The 20,686-nt window shown below is 36.9% G+C and overlaps 1 protein-coding gene across 1 annotated transcript in view; it reads right to left on the bottom strand.

Annotated features, from left to right (window-relative positions):
* LOC139712978 (SHC-transforming protein 3-like) overlaps nt 1–20,686 on the bottom strand; it is a 36,587-nt gene that overhangs the window by 13,938 nt on the left and 1,963 nt on the right. The window contains exons 2-3 of the mRNA XM_071624758.1: nt 6,216–6,273; nt 383–502 (exon numbers count right to left, since the gene is read on the bottom strand). Of these exons, the coding sequence (XP_071480859.1) occupies nt 383–502; nt 6,216–6,273 (178 nt within the window). The remainder of the gene's footprint in view (nt 1–382; nt 503–6,215; nt 6,274–20,686) is intronic.

Below are 20,686 nucleotides of genomic sequence, written 5' to 3'. Positions count from 1 at the left end.
AAGAGAATGAAAATTGAAATAAGAAATTATACACATTGAAATCTGATAAAAAATAAAGATGACTGAATTGTCGGAGAATACAATCTATACCAAACTTAAACAACGTTAAAAAGGTGTCTGTTCAAAATCTTTTTAACCCGTCGAAGACGAGTCCCGAGTATACTCGGGCAGGTGTCTATGAGAAATGTGTGTTGTAGCAATATCAACCCATCCTTGACGGGTTAATAGATGCAGTGACCTTTGAACCTTTAACAGAGCTTTCAATTTCATCTTCTGATGTTTTGCCACAATCGTGCAAAATAGCATAAAATATACCAATATTTATATGACAGACGACAGATTTTTTTTCTTTTTTTTTTATCCAGAGATTCATCAACATTACCTTTCCCGTTTCTTTTATTCTGATGTTGATACTTGATGTAGATATCGTGAGATTAACGTTGGCTCCCCCGAAGAGAATGTTGGGATTCTCGCCGACAATTTTGGAAATGTTCTTGTTTGCCTGCAAAACAAGTACAAAGACGGAAAAGACACAAATTATGAATCTATGTGCTCTCAGTCAAACATAAATACAAATTTTTACTAGTGTCTGGTATGAAACACTTTTTAGTATCAAAGACACAGAGGATTAGATCCTGGGATCGTAAAAAAAGAAAAATAATAATAAATGAATAAATAAATAAATAAATAAGTTCAACAAATTTCAATCTCACCCATTCAAGGCAGGAGACAGTCTGAATCTTAGGTGCATTACATTAGAGTTATTTACTCTGACAAATACACCTACAAATCCCTCTACTCTGCACCTTTGACCTTGAAGTGACCCCCCCCCCCCCAAAAAAAAAAAAAAAAAAATGTTAAAAGCAATTGCTTATGTTGCTACTCTCATAAGTTGACTAACATGGGCTTTATCACAGAGAGTTAGATATATGATTTGCTATACCATAACCTGGTGCACTGTCATACCCTGGGTTAGTGTTTTTAAAGATGTACAGTTATGCATTTCTATCCGTATCAGGGCAATTAACCCCCCCCCCCCCCCCCCACCCCCAAATACTGCTTAGTGGTAAGGTTAAGGTTAGAGTAAAGATTACGGTTAGGGTTAGGTTTAGGGTTAGAGTTTGGGTTAGGGTTAGGATTAGGTTCAGGATTAGGATCAGGGTTAGGGTCAGGGGAAGGGTCTGGGGTAATTGCCCTAGACACATTTCTATCATGGCGGACACTATAGCAACTGCTGACAACACTCCAAATGCAAATTTATCCCTATTATAAAATGATGTATTAAATGTTTTTTATAATAATGATGACTTTTTTCCAGAATTTTTATCATAATTTTGGAAGGTAATTCAGAAAGAGATACTATCAATCCACAAACTCAGCCCATGATTAAATATTTTTGTTTGTGGACTACTTAGTAATATCATGCATAGTGCAGTGGTACTGGTGCAGCTGCTGTTGAGTGCTGTTGCTGAGCTGCAGACGCATGCTCTGCCTATGCCACCACTATAGCAGCTGAGCATTTGCTTTAAACCATAATAGGTTCCTACTGTAATTTTGAAAAAGGAAAAGGAAGATTAAATTACAGGATTAATTTCATGTTTTAGCATTCATTCATTCATTGTGTTAAGATCATTAATATATGATAAAATCTTTTTGCACAAAGCACTAAAAATCACTGTCACCTATTTTTGGGTGACCCCAGGTATAATGCTAAAAAAGAATAGAGGCAAGAGATAATAATTAATGAAAAAAAAAATGGTGAATTTCTTGTTGTAAATGTGGAGCAGAGGCCCACTCGATTACACTTCTCTGCCCGCCTGAAGCATGCATCCCAAAACGATGCCGAAGAAACCAGGGATCTGTTCTTGGTGCAATAATAATGTGTCCGAACACACAAGAGCTTAATGCACATGATAGTAGACGCACTCAAGCTGACACGCCCATATTTAATGTGTGTGTGTGTGAATGGTGGTCAAAACTGAAAAAGAGATGTAATTCCTGGTCTCTTTTTCTCTTAGAGATGCAAAGCCAAAGAACTTTAGACGAATTGTCTAGGGGGAGGTAGAAGTAATTAGAAAGGAAAAGACATATCTCACAGAGGAGAACAGCTCCAGAAGAGTGTAATCCTGCAGTATATAGAAAGATGTGTTTTTACACGACATCAGTTGACACATCAGAAAGGGAAGAGTACCTGTAAATGGTGGGTTAGGGGTTAAAAGGTCAGGTAGATAGTCTGGGACCCAGACCATACTATTTGGATGTAACTCAGGAGGAACACTTTTTCTGTCTTCTTAATTTTTCGACATCCACAGGGTCTGGTCGATGGAAATAGCATCTTTGTCTTTCAAGGACATACAGGTGGGTGATTATCCTGATAATAGATCAAACAAATCAAATGCAGTTTTTATGTAATTTGCAAAGTTTTTCAACAGTTAAAAGGCAGCATGTGTAAGAAATGGAGATAAAGAGAGAGAGAGAGAGACAGAGAGGAAAAGAGAGTGATGTTACTAACAAGACAGCTGCTTTCTTTGTGGCAATCTAATGCATAATTATCAAAAAATAGTAAACTAGATAAATTACTAAATAAATATTAAAAAACAAATGACTAGAATGCATTAAATGCAAGCAGTGTCTTCTGGTTACAGCTAAAGATACAGCAATCCTGCAAAAAGAGAATGATCTGGTGTTATCGTACAGAATAAATGCATAGAGACCCAAGCAATAAGCTCACAGCAATGGTCGATGAACGAAGACAAACCAAAATATATCGCATCCTGTCTGAGGATACACATAGGATTTGCCCAATATGGACGTAAAAAACAAAAAACAAAAACAAAAACAAAACAAAACAACAAAAACACACACAGAAAATATCCTTCTGAGAGAAAATCCTGAAACCCAATCTACGGTATAACAAGAGGCATTAAACCCTTTAGCAACTGAAGATTCTGTACATAATGGCCTATGGTTCCCTGGCAGGTAGAGCAACTTTGCTCTCATTTCAAAAACTTTCTAAATTATACCTCACTGCATCATCGTTTTTTTGTCTATAAGATATGATTATTTGAAAGCCTTTAGACTTTAACAAGAGAACGGTGTGTAACGGACATAATTCTGACATACTTTCGTTGACCTTTGACCTCTTTCAAATTACATAACTGTAAAAGTGGATATTTTCGCGCGACTAATTTTTCGCGCTTGGCTGGCCGAGAAGAGTTTCGTGTGTTTTTAATTCCGCAGAATCAAGACATCATGCACAGGAACATATGGCAAGCAAAAATATTCGTGTGCTTTTATTGTTGCGCTAGTTTCTGATTGCGCGAAATGCGCGAAAATTTCAACACCGCAAAAATTTATACTTTTACAGTAATTGAAACAAAAATGGTATTTAAGAATAAAACAATCGTGCAACTCTCTCTAACAAGCTGAATCAGAACTTTCCATGGAGAAACAGGGCAGCAAGGTCTATTGAGTCAGTTCACAGAAAGCTGCAAATGTGTCTATGTCTTCTTCTTTTTTTTTTGGCAAACCAGCACAGTGGATTTACATCAATAATTCAACTCAACTTTTGTTTTTAAGAGGAAACAAGGATACATGCATGAACCACTCCAAAAAAAAATCACAATTTGCCTTGCCAGTATGATGTTTGGGGAATTACACATGAAATGTGAGCATAATAACTTTTTTTCTCTCTCTCTTCAACTTCAAATGGATCATTGCAAAATTTACGTTCACAGCTCCTGGACTAATTGTGCAATTTTGCAAAAATGCCAGAGAAATATCAAAACTTGCATATAAATTCCCTTTTTTATTGTATATGAGCTCCATAGCCCTCTAGATGGTTCAAAAGAATTTTTAGGTCAAATAAAGCTGTCAAGAATAATATCGACCACTTCAAGTGACAGAGGACACAATGAAATTTGGAGTAGGTCAATTTCATTACAGCGAAAATCCTCCATTAAAGTTTACTTTCAAGTCCTTTCCAATCTAAATTGAGATGTGCAGATTTGGTGAATGACATTTGAAAAGCTAATTTAGGTGCAATATATCAAACTGAGAGAAGAACAACAGAAACTATACAGTAAACTTTCACTTTCATTCTTGGTTTGTAAAAAGGGGATAGATAGCCTACTGGGTTAGAATGGTTGACACACTCGTGGGAAATGATGGGTATGACAGGAATTTACATGCGTCCAGTCACCCTGCAGGGCACGATACGAGACATGGCACGGACCGTTTCATAGTCATTATTGTGTTTAAAGGGACTGTACGGTACTGGGTGAGGTAGGGATTTATGTTTTGAACATTCCTAAGTGAGATAATGAAAAGCCTCTTATGAAATATAAAAGAGCATGTAATTTTAAGAAGGATTCAATGTTTATTTGATGAAAATTGGTTTTCAAATGGCTGAGATATCCCAAAAAGTGCTAATAATAAAAGACGACATGCCCCAACTTTATTAGTATCTCTTTGTTTCACCTTGTTTTTGGATATCTCAGCCATTTCAAAACAGATTTTCATCGAATAAACTTTTGATACCCCTTGGAACTGCATGCTCTTTGACATCTCATAGAGTGGTTTCTGAATATCTCACAAAACGTTAAAAGCTAAATCTTCACCTTGACCAGAACTGTACACACCCTTTAAATGCACCTACAGTTGTATGTAGCACCGATGCTATCAACAAGCACTCTGTCACGATGACTACTAGACTCTCACAGACTCTCAACAGATTCTCAAAGTCCTGCTAACACTATGAAGTACTCTGGACGGCTCGACAATTCAGTAACCACTTCCACTTTCATATCCTCAACTTGTGTCCTCTGAAATGGATTATCATCTAATTCACTGAGAAAGAATGAACACATTAGCTATTTTTCATTTCACCTTATCTCGAAGCAACTTAACGATAGCCTGAAAATGAAAATTTTGCAATTTTGCAGACCATTTTTAGTATTTTAAACCATGAGGGTATGTGCAATGGTTAAAGTGAGAAGAATCTGCATTAGGGATTTCCTTAAAACGACTGACGTCAAATCCATAGTGACAGATTCCACAAGTTGACTCTCTTTCGATACTTACAATTAAAGCTAACACGCCGTCCTGTAGAAACCTTTCCAAAAGATTTACCTTAAATTTGACAAATCAAAATCATTGATATAAAGACAGCGATACCATCTTCATGATAAGCTTAGTACAACAGATGAACAAAAAACTGCTTTTTCACAGGTCACAATGACCGACATCTGCACAAACCCTTATAAAACATGCTGATACAGAAAAGTAGAGATTTGGGGGAAAAAAAACTATTATAAAATTCTATCATGCAAATTATAAATCTTCAAACTTCAAAACAACACAAAATATGACATTTCACATGCAACACTGTATGCGCCCTATATTTCATGGGACTTTTATTTTCGCAACTTCAGCAAGTCAGGTGCTACTTGTGAATTGAACAACTAGCGGATATATTGACTCTGATTCCGACATGAATGCGACGTGCACGTATTGTACTCCAAGATCACAAATTCAACCTCTTGCAAAATTGACGGGAAGTCCTGATTTGCGAAATATTGGACCCCTCAAATGTATGGCGTATACAGTATTGTGAATTGGATAAATGGTGAACAGTATCACTAATGATTTTGGGAATCCATTTCAGAAGAAAATCACAAGATTCCATCATCATTTGATCATCCAACCAAAGAGACATTACATAACATAAAGCATATAAATGTACAGTTCAGCCATGTGTTAGTATTCACTTGCCAAACTATGAATTTTTTTTTTTTTTTTTTTTTTTTTTGGGGGGGGGGGTAGAACCAATGAAATTTGATGTCACTCATGCATTCTGCCCATTTCCAAACCCAGGAAGCCTTTGAAACCTTTTGATGTGGGCATCACAGCTCCTAATTACTTTTTGGAGTTCTGCTTGAACTTGTATGACTTATCACCACAAAACATGACAGACCTTGTTTGAAAGACCATGCAAAGTCCTTTTATATTTGAAGTATCTATATCTACATTTATCTACGTACATTTTTCTTGTTTTCATTCATCTTCATTCTGATGTGGAACTAAAAGAAAGTAGCTAAAAAATAACAAGAACACTAATTTGAAAATTTGACTAAACACTGAAATGAAAAAGGCTATTAAAACACACATGCCTCCCAGTACGATTAAAAAAAGTATGTAAGGATGACATAATTTACCTTTTTCTTTCTGCTGTACTTGAATCCTGCAGCATCACATACCCTGAAGATGGCTTCTCTGACAAAACAAACAGAAAGTTAAGAAAGTTTATTACATGTACTACATAAATACTGCATTATTTGTGGGATAAAGGCAATTTCTCTTTCTTAGAATTTGATATCATTTATACATGTGGATACTGGCAAAATTTGATCACCAAATATGATGGCCATCTGTCATGAAATTGTGCTCCAGGCAGATAGATACTCATAACAGCATTTGACACAGAAAAATTATAATTGTTTTGAAAGACCCTTTCTGATGCAGGGTGCAAAATTGTTGCAACACTATATTTGAACTGAAAGGGGCACGACACCAGTAGGATTTCCTTCACTTTAAACTCTGAGTGGCTCACTTTATGATTCTTTGCATGTTTCCACGGATAAACATATCCTTTCACATAATTTTTGTATCATAATCTTTTTAAAATATTAACCCATTGAGGAAACGTCCCGAATTGTAAATACGTCGACTGTTTACAAATAAACGCTGAAAATTAAATTCTTCTGCTAAATAGTGCAAAAACATAATATTGTCCTTGGCTGAATAATTTAAAAATACAATGATTAGTCAGAGACATATTACTGTAGGATTAGAGACTGGAGCATAAATGCATTTGAACAAAAAATTCTGGACATTTCAAGATTTTTATGTATAAGCTATAGGGCAATTTGTGAGGTGATGACTTCATTGACTCTATAGCTGCATAATCATATTGACTGTTCAAGAACTGTCATGTGAAAATTAGTGAAACTTTCCAATTTTCCCAAGTGCCCTAATTTTCATCCGATTTTCATCAAAATTTCACTGTTGTGCTTGTAAAATCTAGCTCTTTCTTGACGCCTTAACTGGTCTGGAATTCTCCTTGAAGAAAATTGGAGGGCTGTTTTTCAGAAAGCATATTCAGTCAATGCAAATCTTGAAGAAAATCTCCATACATCAGTGGGTAAGTTGTGTGTAAAAATGTCAAGGCTTCATCTACTCTGCATAGTGACCTCTTCAATATTACAATGTAATGAAAAGACATGGAGCTTCAAAAATCCATTTACTGCTGGGCAAGCAAAATGAACAGACACTTGTCTGTCCAAGAATTATTAGGCCCTTGAGTGAATAACCACTTGGACATGTGGGCATACAATGTAAATACCATTTCTCGCAATGCCATATGTGGTTGGGACTGCATTGTAATATCATTGTTTCCCACAATTACATAAAACTCTCACCATAATTTATATCTTCTGTTCATCCATGATTGATGACATTTCCAAAATTCTGTTTGTCTGACTTTATTTAATGTATATCCAACAAAACTAACTGGAAAATGAGAGGTAATGGCAAAAATCACTTCAAAGCAGATGTATGTTGTATACTTTAATAACATTAACTTTGTATGTGGTAGCAACTACTATGTATTATCATCATTTCACAGTATCAAGCTAAACTTTAACCATAATACCCATCTTACGTTCCAATTGAAATTTCTGCAAAGTTTACAAGTTTACATGTGATATTGCTCTATCAAGCAAAACTACAACCGTAACTTTAAAATGGAGTCCAACTGCACTTTAAGGTTCCCAGACTGAACTTGGCTGGGTGTCTTTCGGAAAGACCCCAAGACCAGTGCACTGCATGGGCAGAGGTCAACAAACTTGGGGACCACACCCAGAATCAGTACCATGGGTCATGTTGCAGGATCTAGGCTGACAGTAGGCCCATTTACACTTGCTTGGAAAAATCGCGATTTTTCTAAAATCGCGACATTTGGGTGTAAGTTGCTAAGCAACTACACCCAAACACCCTCGAAACATCGCCAGAAAAATCGCCAGCCGGAGTGCGATTTTTTGAAACATCGCGAAGTTTGAGGCAAAGTTAGCGAGTGTAAACCCAAGCTGCAGAAATATCGCGATTTTTCATCACGTGACTCTCGGTATCGGATTGCACCGGGAGTTTACGCGCGCTCCCGATCCCTCTTTGGAACGTGTAGAGAGCAACGGTATAGACAGCTGTGTACAGCCACAGGTCGATAAACGGCCGATCCTCGGTCGGCTCGTGGTCTCTCACCTCCCCCTCCCTGATGAAACTAGTACACTGTACGTGAAAACTACTATTGGTAGCAAACCTGAAGTTCTCCAACCACGTATCATCACCCCATGACAACTTAACAAAATAATGTTCTCCCAGAAATGCGTTGATTCAGATTGTGGGAGTGCCCGTACTGCTCTCGAGAATTATATACGTTGTTTGTGGAATACAGGACTCAGGAGTACGTCACAAGTGTAAGTTCTTGCTGTCGCCCGATAAAATACCAGTCCTAACTTCCAAGTCTTACTTCCCACTTTCGTCATATCGGCGAAATTTCATGATCCTCCTGAATGCTGCTGTAGATGAAGTTTTACACACCTACTACGTATGTGATCTAATGTAGCAAGCTATATAGTTTTACCGTAAGTAAACAGTCTCAAGAAGCACAAATTTATGTGTGCATTGTACTGATAAAAAGCCCTGGCTCAACGTTCCAACCAGCCAGCTGTGATCAAAATATACTGCACTGCAGTGAAAACGAACAGAATAGCGCGCGCTTCCATTCAGCTACCGTGTTGAAAACAGGTAAATTACGCATGCGCACTACCGACCAAAAAATCGCGATGTTTCGTGAAGCTCAAACATCGCGTGCTTTTGCGCAAGTGTAAACGGTGGAACCAAAATATCGCGATTTTAAAAATCGCGATGTTAGTAAGTGTAAATGCGGCTAGTGTCAAAGTAGAAGCTTGCTAGAAGTACGTCGGCTCACATTTAGTATAGAGCCACAGTACAACACACACAGGTGAGCGAGATGGTTGACTGCTTATATCTCACTTCACAATGGATGAGCAAATATTACTATTGTCACTAGAAACTGTATGCACCAAATCAAACTAAAAATTGCAGTGTATGCTATCCAGCCTGACTTTAAATGTAGCATGAAGTGAGCAGAACTAAAGCCATAACTGGTACAAGGAAGTGAAAGAAAAACAAAATAGGAAACACAGTAATATATTACCGGTACGTGAAATATCACATTATTTCTCAAACTGCATATCTGTTCACTTCAGTTACATAGCATTTTCGAATCCCGAAAGGTTCTATTTTCCAAGGACAGGAAGAACATGCTTACCCAAACATCGAGATTGAGTAGTATATGTACATGTACACGTGTAGGTCTTTTTTAGGACCATACTCACAGCTAAGAAAGAATACATGGTGTGCCATGAAACCAACTATCAGTAAATATTACAGATAGTACTTAATTATTTATTATATTTCATTCATTTCAATAATGGTTTAAAAGACAACTACAATGGCAGCCCACAGGTTGAACCGAGGTAGCTTAAACACAGTGACAAAACATATCGATATTCTATGCAATTTGCCTGTAAAATAAGTAACATTTTAAAACAACATAATTTTACATATGATATCAAACAGGATTACATGTACATTTTACAACTCAATTCACAAATACAGATGTAACATTAAAAAGAAAAATTACATCCCTTGAATGTGCCATTACAATGAGTATCTCTTTTTTTGTAACAAACATCCCAAGGTGTCAGAGCTGAGTTAACATTTGCAAACTCCATCTCTGAGGGGGCAGAAAAATATCAGTAGATCAGTACTGTCATTGCAGGCTCATAGCCATTTGATTACTTTCTTGATGGCCACATACAATAAACTCAAACTCAACTGAATTACACATGTCCAGAAATCTACTTCAGAGACAACATATTATTGTAATTTTCAAGGAAAAAAAGAAGAAATATGGTAATGTACAAACTTGATTGTTAATTTCAGAGCAATTCTATGAAAATTATACACAAAGAGCATATTGCATAAAGTGTAATGCATCTCGTAATGCATTGACAAAATTCTCTGTGCTGTTTTTTTTTTTGCCTCATTCATGATCAATTGTTATATAATAATGACAACTTATGTCTGTTGTTTAATGCTACATTTCACTATTTCTCAGACTTGTATTAAGTACAAAAACATTCTAATTTGCAAAATCATCAAAGTGCATCTAACAGTTCATAGAAAATGGCCCAACATGAAAAAATAACTAATCAATGCAAAAATGTTCACTATCACAGTAACATTTAATATTTCATAAAGTAACCTTCCCAAGGTGCCCCACAGAATATGGTAGAATTCATCATCAAATTTAATGTTTTGGATATTATGATCCATATCTCATTAAAAAGCAGCTATTGTCATACCATCCGTAATTTCCCAAAACAGCAGGAAGCTATAGAGTGTTAATAATGGCCATGATGAAAGCAAGTAACTTCCTTAGACACAGCTGTACTTTGTATACCGCTTTTAATGCTGAAACTGCAGGGTCAATTGTTTAAAGGGAAACTTGATGAGATTCTTGTAAGATTCCCTCCCCTCCCCTCCCCTCTCCTCCCCTCCAGTCCCATTAACATTTCCTTTTTGTGCACCACTTTTCTCCAAGGGTGTAGGGGAAGGAGTTTGATATAATTTGTGATATACAGTATGTCCCCCCCCCAAAAAAAAAAAAAAAAAAACTAGAAATGTTGCTATGGCGACTGATGCCTCCGCCATAATGCATGATTCTCCCAATAGGTGTATAGTACAATGTCTTTACAATGTGTGATGACAGTTTCACATAACTGGCAAAATATCGAAATGACAGGTTTGTCAGAAATATCTTGAATGTTCACTTTCCATGATCTGAGTTTGCTATAATTGTCTATTAAAGAGTGCAGGTACACATATTTGGGAACTGAACATTTTTACTGGACTTCTGACCGACCTTATTATAAGTTTATGCATTGAGTATAATTTTCAAGGTATGAAGAAAGAGTGTAATTACAGTACAAAATATATCTTTTTTTTCATTTAAACCTGACCTTTGACCCTTAACCTTTGACCTTTGACCTTCTGGCCGGAAATTTCCAAGAGAATCTCCATTAAGTAATACATGTACATATATTGAATTTTAAAACTAATAATGCAATCATTGCATAAACTAGTATGAGGGAAAGAGTAACATTTTGAGGAGTTGACCTTGACCTTTGACCCCCTGACTATTGACCCATAACCCCTAAATTCCCTAGATAATCCCTGACAGTCAGTAGATGCATATGTACCAAGTTCCATGAAGATACATTGAACCATTTGCGAGAAAAGTGATATTGCAACATTTTCACCTAACCTTTGACCTTTTGACCTTTGACCTTATGACATGAAACTCTCTCTGGAGAGTCTTTACGCAGTAGTACATGTCTATACTAAGTTTCAAGAAAATAACTGCGGGCATTGCATAGATATGGGGGAAATTAGCAACATTTTTAGCATTTGACCTTGACCTTTTGACCTTTGACCTCTTGCCAATGTCACTAAAATCTACTCAACTAATTGTCCCATCATACATCATCCTTGGACCAAATATGGTGAAAGCTGCTTCATCCAGTTTTGAGTTATCACGTAAACAGATAAATTTTAGGATTTGACCTTGATCTTTGACCTTTGACCTCTGTCTGATTTCACTGAAAAACTCATCAAGTAATTGTCCCATCATACATCATCCTCCAACAAAGTTTGGTGAAATTTGCTCCATCCAGTCTTGAGTTATCGCGTAAACGGATGCAATTTCATGATTTGACCTTGACCTTTGACCTTTGACCTTTAGCCGATTTCACCCAAAATCTAATCAAATCATTGCCCCATCATACTTCATACTTCGACCAAGTTTGATAAAATTCCAGTAAATATTACTCAAGTTATCGCGTAAACGAAAGCGGACGGACGTACGTACGGACGTACGTACGGACGTACGTACGGACGGACAACCCGAAAACATAATGCCTCCGGCACCACTTCGTGGCGGAGGCATAAAAAAAAAATTACAATCGGATTTTTGCCTTGATAACTTCCAATATGATCACACTGTCTGAATGCTATTTCAGGCTCTAAAAATATATTTGCAGAAAACCCCATTCAATTTGGTTAAGTGGTCACAGAGAAATGTGAATCATTGTGAAGAATGTCGTGGATGTGATTTTTTCCCAGTATACATGTACAGTAGCACTTGGATGCTCTTGGAACTGCATATTAATGTGTGAACACAATGGACAGAACTTGGAGGGAAGGGATTCCTGACATGTTCTACAAAAATCCTAATTTCTCTTTGACCACTAAAGCGATTTGGATGGGGTTTTCTGCAAGACATGGGTAATAAGTTATAGTTTCATACCCTGAAATTGTATTTGGATTCATTCTCTATTTTTAAAGTTATCATTGCGGAGGGTCCCTTTGTAATTTTGGAGGGACATATGGTCCCTCCTGCATATCATCACCATCCACCACACATTCTGCCACTGCATATTTTGTGAAACCTGGAGCTCTCCATAAGCACATTGTGTCCACGGAGTACAGCTGTACTCCACCGCACATGACTGGACTGGCTACTACTAGATGGTGATCCAGCCATCACGATGATGTCAGTAATCAAACATGTACGTGTGACTATGTGTGTGTGTGTGTGTGTGTGTGTGTGTGTGTGTGTGTGTGACTCCAGACATCAATGACAACTGTCACTCGAGGGGCGCAAACGGAACGCTTCATCGGCAAATTGAGGAATATCTTGACCCACTCAAACCATTTGATTTTATGAAAACATGTGGTTCCCAACAGGCTCCTGCTTAGCACGAGTGTCCCAGAACAACATGCTCATGTCGACGTCACAGTTAGTGTCCTTCATGACTTCAAAGAACAAGTCTCCAAAAATGGGACAAAGACAAAAAAAATAATGATACTAGTAATGCTACTATCCATAAATCCTGTTTATGATTTGTATTGTACTTTTGTCATAATCAAAACTTGCTTTAAAAAAAACACACTTTTCTTTGAAAAAAGAAACACAGGAATATCTAAGTTATGAAAAGCCTGTAAGACCATATCGATTTCTTGGGATGACAAAATATCAATGAAAACAAAAAGCATTTCCACAATAACAAGAAAGAGTTTATACAGCACCGACTATGTACACTAAATTATCTTTCTTTATAAGTATAGAATTGCATGGACTATCAACAGGGGAATATGATCTTGCAATAACTGTTCACACGCAAAATCGAGGCAGTGCAGATTTGCTCGAACTCCACCGTTGCCTTTCTTCATACTACAGCAGAGAATTCAGTTATTAATTGTGTAGTGAACATTTCTACATTAATAGCCCTGCTGATATCTGCTCCCGAAACTGACTAAAAAATATCTATTACTGCCAATGCTTTTAGCTTTTCAATGCCAGCTATCCTGCTCACACCCAAAAGACCAACTTTCAACAGGTTAAGGACAAGTTCACCTTCATAGACATGGGGGTTGAGTGAATGCAGCAAGTACAGCACATCATTGAGAGTTTGAGGAAAATTGGACAATCCGTTCAAAAGTTATGAATTTTTGAAGTTTCTGCTCACTCAAGGCTGGATGAGAAGACTACTATAGCTTGTGATGTCACATGAGTACAACGATATAAAGAAAGAAAAAAGAAAATTCAACGTATTCTCACTTTTCTCGCATAACAAAAAAACACTTGACTTCTCTCTTTCAGAAGGCAGGGGGAATAATATTACCCTTAACATATGTCAGTAACAAGTCTAAGAAATGTTCACTTAATTCAAAAAGTAAAGTTTTGTGAAATTCTCTTTTTATTTTCTTTATATGGTTGTATGCATATGACATCATACACTATAGTAGTCTTCTCATCCAGCAGTGACTACGCAGATACTTTAAAAATTCATAACTTTTGAACAGATTGTCTGATTTTCCCCAAACTTTCACTGATGTGTTGTGTTCTACTATTATTGCTGCATTCACTCAATCCACATGTATATGAAGGTGGACTTGTCCTTTAAACACAAAAAGAAACAACACATTTGCAAATTATCACTAAATCAGATATATCTCACTAAAAGTTGAATTTCAAGGACAGGATTACATTGAATGTCAAACTGTACATTCAAATTTCTGATATACTATTGTAGACAGTTCACACACATTGTATAGCATGCATGTAACATGTACATGTATACCATGAATGTTCTACTCACATCCTACAATGCAGACATTTATTGGATATTTTGAACAGTACTTTCCTACATTGTACCTTACACAATGTTAGCCATCTTTGAAAACAATGTTAAAATTGATTTCACTGGTGTTTATAGTGTATCAAGCCATCCTAGGGCCTGCAAATCTCCCATCGGTGTTAAAGGCCATATGGAACAGGAACACATGTGATCCCTTTGTGCAATAAAGATGCTATCACAGTCAGTCTCACGGTACTGCATCACCCTAATTGATTCACAAAGAAATAGCCTTGTATTTCCTATTCCATTCTCCTTCCGCACCTTCAATTAAACAGCATCATGGACTCCTCTTAAAAATGCGATGTAATTTGGACGCATCAACAGAGAAGTTGGAAGGAGAGGAAATAGGACAGAAACATAATGAAAGTCTTGTGTATGCAAAGCAATCCCGAGTGCATTAGAGATGCCCTCATTTACATTTCTTGGGCCTCACAATCCGCTCGGATTGCAAGAGCAGACATAGGATGCTGTGTAGTGCATGATGCCAGTTGCGCAATCTTATCTGGCGCTAGAAGTTGCAAAGTGCAATGCATTTGCTTGGGAAACATACAAGATGTAGGTACTGTACTGCATAAAAAGGTTGCTTATTCTTGCTACCACACTGCTCTGTCTGTGACAAGCAGCAATTTGGTCTACCTTTGCCTGAGAGCCTAAATCTTATTTCCATTTATTAGCAATCATTTCTCACCAAATTTACATAGTATTACCCTACATATTACTAGCATTATTGTTTAATCTACGTATTTCCATTTAATGCTACAGTTCCATCCAGTTTTAAACTTGACACCAACTCTTCACCTAATTGAGCCTGATGATTTACCCAAGGATATTTCATCAAGTCACTTCTGGCAGAGATTCTGAATTGCAAAGGTTTCCAGACAACTTTCATGGAGATTTGGGCAGATGATAGTTTTGATTATGGGATTAGAAATGCTGAAAAAAAAGCGTGATTGCAACTGCATTAGAGCCCAAAATGCATTTCTGTGGAGATAACTGACGCAAAGTCATTGTGCCAGTTTTTTAAAAGTAGTTAAAACATTGTAGCTCATAGATCAGACCTGCCCTCATTAACCACGGCAAACTGGACACCTCCACTGTCCACAGGCAATACAGTACCACTGCAAAAATTTTGTTGCCATCTCACACACAGAAAAACTGACTGTAGGTATAAAGATGATCATCAAAAATTTGTATTAATGATGATGTGCCCAGGGTCACACTCTGGTTATTTAGGCATGCACAGTCTTGAGATAAAACACGCTTTAATTTGCAACTAAGTGGTCTTTTGGGGGCATGTGTGAACAAGATCAAATTTTGGCAACATGCTACAAATACCAATAACTCTAGCATGTAAGTGCAATAAGAGAGAGAGAAAGGAGAAACGTGATAACTGACTTTCTTATCTACATTCATATAGCTCTTTCTTTATCCCTCCTCGCACAACTTTTTTTTTTGGAGGGGAATTTCTATTTTCTTCTTCATCAATCATTGCAGTGTCCATCTTTCACCTGTCTTGGCACTTTTTCCATCCCCATCCCCAATCCATCCCCTTCCGTCCAGCCTTCCTCCTGTTCAGATCACTCTTGCCACCACGGTGATCTTGTTACCTGCATTTGGCAGAGAAATATCATGGGCCCTACATCCGGCATTAGTGAAGCCAGACATGAAATACTGTCCTCCGGCCCTCCTCTGCTCACTCTCTAGCTCCTGAGGAAGGATTCCAGCGGATGAGAACCGATGACATTCTACCCCGATACGGGATTTGAATGGATGTGCATGTGGGTCAGAGGATATGTATGCAATCTTTTGTCCATAAGTCCAGGAAGTCTGTTTTTTTTTTCCTGCTGTTTTTGCCAGTACACGCTTGTCAAAATGATATGCTTCTAATCATGTTAGTGTCAGTCAAAAGAAGTTTGTGCTAATGTTGTGCAGTCCAAAAGTTTCCTTGCAAGATCCTTCCTATACAGAGGAACACATTTATATGACATTGTCTGTCATATAAAGACAAAACGTAGCAGCTACATGTTCACATCCCCCCCCCCCCCCCAAGCCACAAACAGTAGATTGGCATATCAAAGTTATGCTGTATTACTAGGTCTCTAAGAGTGCCAAGGACACGTTGAAAATCATACCACTTGTAGTGCATCAAAATAGTTCTGGAAACAAAATCATAATTTGGAGGACTGTCTTCAATCTTTTCTGAATGTGATTCATAGTGCTCTTACAAAAAATATACTAAGCTGGTATTGACCATTGAGGACAAAACACTTTTAACATATGGAAGACTTGTCAAGCACTCTAGATTGTACATATGTATATTTACCCTTTAGAATTTGTAAGTATTTCATCATGCTCTGTAATTGAAAAGGATCTAAATGGTTTAAGCACATTAACCTCAATCCATATTCTTGTCTAGATGTGCTGTACATGTACACCTTACAATTACTAGTATTTCAGAAAATGGGATCCTTCCAAAAACTGTGATCCTGAAGAAATGTACTGTACATCATCTTGAATTTCTCAATTGTAAAGTTGTATGTGGCAGTGAAAGTTGTGGTGATGGTTTCAGTCAATGCTGACCATTTGCTATCCACAATTTACCTATTCCATTACTGAAGCTTAGGTCTGATGTGTATTTGTACTAATTTTGCACTGTATTTTTCATTCTCATGCACATATTCAGTGTTATCGTACATGGATTTTAGTTGTGAATTCTGTGAGTCTGCTGTAAAGCAACAATATCAGTGTTCGAGCTGCTGGATTTTTATTTCATATTTCAACAATAAATCATGATATCATTACCATTATTATAATAAATTTGTACTCATATTGTATGAGAGGATGTAAGACATTTTGATCTGCTGATATTGGTTTCTTACATTCATGAGCTTAAATTCAAACATTCTGCACACTTATATCTTGACGCTATAGGAGCACTTTGCCATTTCATGTGCTGGGAAATAAGAAAAACAAAAATGTTACCCACATAAAAGAATACACAATAGCATCATCTGTTATCAGGTCTGAAATATTTACATTTAGCCAAATAAAACAAACTAAAACCAAGTAAATAAAAGTGTGAATATTCTGCTCACCTCAGATCTTACTGAATTCAACCCTTGCATCAATGATCTAAAAGGGGAAGGCTAGTAACTGATCAGTGGGAATCAGTGGAAATGCTGGGAGATGATTGTTCCAATCCTTATGGGATTCATTCAAGAGTACATTATCTATTGTTGTTTGAAAATTATTTGCTTCAGAATGGTCTCATATTCAAGTAATGTGCAGTTTAATGTTTCCAGGTTAGCATGCCTGGTCAGTGACGGAGCATTAAGCTGCACATTACTTAAATATGAGACCGTTCTGAAGCAAATTATTTTCACACAACAATAGATATATAATGTATTCTTAAATGAATCCCACAAGAATTGGAACAATCATCCCCCAGCATTCGCACTGATTCCCACTGATCAGTTACTAGCTTTCCCCTTTAACCTGCCTTGATTTCAACGGTAAATTTGTGACTGGATTGCCAATCTTGCCAGGATTATGACACAAAACAAAAATGCATAATTTCCTGAAATGCTCACACTGCAAATATTTGCAATGAAGAAAACAAGGCATCATTGAAATATTACATGCCTGGGAAGATATCATGTGACTATACTAACAAAATGAGACCCGACTGAACACTTTAAGCCTGAACTATACTAAAAGGTACTTCTATCATTACTGCATGTAATGTACTGCTGAGAACTAGAGTCAGGTTTACTATAGAGACGAGAAAAATAAACCCATTACAGTTCTTCCTGGAGCACAAGCAGCACCTAAAACCTACATACAAGTGGTCAAATGGCTAGATGCTGTTTTATTAAATCGCATGACAGACACAGAGTACATGAGTTTTTCCATGGGAGGACAGTTATTTCAAATCATCCCTCTCGAAATTTAGTTTCACTGTTTTGCTTACACAATGGCAAGAAAAGGAAGATAACACTTGAGTTTGCATTCCACAGCTCAGTCAATCAAGGAAATGGAAGGAAAAGACATTTTCAAGAGAATGCAGGGTCAAAAAGCATGTTACAACATAATGCATGCATGTACGTACTCTCTCTTTTAAAAAAATAGTGAAAATGTTCACTCTTAAAGGAGTTAATAACAGAATAGAGTGAGATTACAGTGAAATTGGAATGAATTTAGAGTGAAAATGTTCAATTTTTGCTTATTCTGGAGTGACCTCAGTGATCACTCAAAGATTTTGTCATACAATCACTGTATATATTAAAGTAGTTACTATGAAGGCACAGTGTTTCCAGTTTAAAAATCTGAGTACTCTGCATGGTTCTATGACATGCTGCCAGAATCTGTGATATTCTGTAAAAATGAATGTCAAACCCTGATACACCGACAACATCTGGATAACATCCAGAGAACAAAATTTCTCGCCTTGGGCAATAAAACCACATAGGTGAGAGAGCAAGGTGTACCGTTTTAATAGACACACACTGAAAACCTTCTCCGGGTAGAGATCTAAACAACCTACAAGGCATCTGTTCATGTGCGAAGGGGGTGTTTAACAATCCATGCACGTGCTTGGGGTGCGGGGTGTCATTCTGTTTGGGCTATTGTAAATTTGATGCGTGTTGAGTGTATCAAGGGAATGTTAACGAGTGTTTTAACAAAAGGGTTGTCGTGGTAATGTCAGGGTAATTACACTAGCTGACTAGGGTAGAATTCGGCAAAAGTTACCATGCCAACGTTCAAGGAACATTTTGAGGGGACCATTTTAACAGGCAGGGTTTAAAAAAAAAAGATTGCCCGGAAGTTGTTGAGGTACACTGTAACTCTGTTTGAAAGGCTCTGTTATGACAGGGCTTATGTGAGGAGAATTTATAGGTTGAAAATGAACTCAAAATGCTTCAAAACAGTGAAAACCTGTGTGTGAGTGAAGGTTTGAACTCTATATCTTCTTTAGATTGCAGGGGTACAGTATAATAGTTTTTTAGCATTTGTGATACAGCTGTATTTATCCAAGTAGATCTCTTGATAGTGACAGCGAACATTGTAATTGTCAAAATGTTTGGGTGTTTGATTTTTGTTGTTCATACAGCTCAGACAACAAAGGTCGACTATAAACTACGCACATGTACATGTAGGCCTACATGTACACATATTTGATATTTACAATCTTAAACAGCATTTTGAGAAGAAAATGAATCCACAGTTTATGAGGTTATGCTAATATGTACAGTATGTACACCTGTACTCTTATATTTTGTTGCCAAACTTTATGGTTGTTGTATCTGACATAAATTTCTAGAGGCTTTCATGGTGATGCGTGCTCTTATCAAGGGCCTATCCTGTCAAAATGTCATGGATAACAGTGGTGCTTGTTAATACACTGTAGGAGGCACTAAATATATAATATGACCTTGGTAATCTTTGGCATGACTGTACATATTCAGTTCAGACACCAAGCTTATGCTTTTTGTTACAGGCAACTTATTGCAAAGAGTTTTGCTTCTTACTATCAACTTACAAGACAGACATTTGTAAAGTCCTTGCAGTACTGTATTATATTTCCGATGGTATGGAGGACATTTGAATTTAAATCCTCTAGTATCTGCAGCTCAAGTATGTTATGGGGACACTGCAAGACATAAAAAGAATGTGAATCTTCTCCATTCATTTGTATAAAGATATTTAAGATACCTGTAATAGATGATGATATTCGTGTTGGTGAACATTTCAAGGAAATCACTCGAAAAAAACTTGATGGCCAGAAGGATTGACCTCTTTGTTTTAAAAGCAATGTCAAGTAAAAGATTGCTATTGAACATACTAGACTCTGGCTTGTTTGGTATTTCAATCAACACAATGCTGATTAAAGAACATTATACATGATAGTGGTACACAACACTTTGTGACCTCATGTATGGAAAACACAACATACTAGACATACTAGACAAATAGACCATCTGTCCACTGACTATACTTCTTTTTAACACATTGCTGCATTGATAATGATCTTCTTTTTAGAAATAATTGACACATCACTCAATTACTGAACTCTTAACCAGTATAAACTCTGCTGCATCTTTATCCTTAATGACACAAATATCTTAACAGGCATAAACTCATTATTTAAATTTATGATACGGTAAATCACTATCTGCCCATTAGCTGGACAGTGAAGATTTAGCTGCATTGATATTGATCTTTCATAATCTTAGTAATATCCTAATTAAAAATCATTACACTGCCTTACAATATAGTGACAA

Source organism: Diadema antillarum, unplaced genomic scaffold, assembly GCF_040938485.1.
Source record: "Diadema antillarum isolate AM-2024a unplaced genomic scaffold, OU_Dant_1.0 seq00001886_RagTag, whole genome shotgun sequence".
NCBI lineage: Eukaryota > Metazoa > Echinodermata > Echinoidea > Diadematoida > Diadematidae > Diadema > Diadema antillarum.
This window is presented reverse-complemented; position numbering and strand designations above follow the sequence as displayed.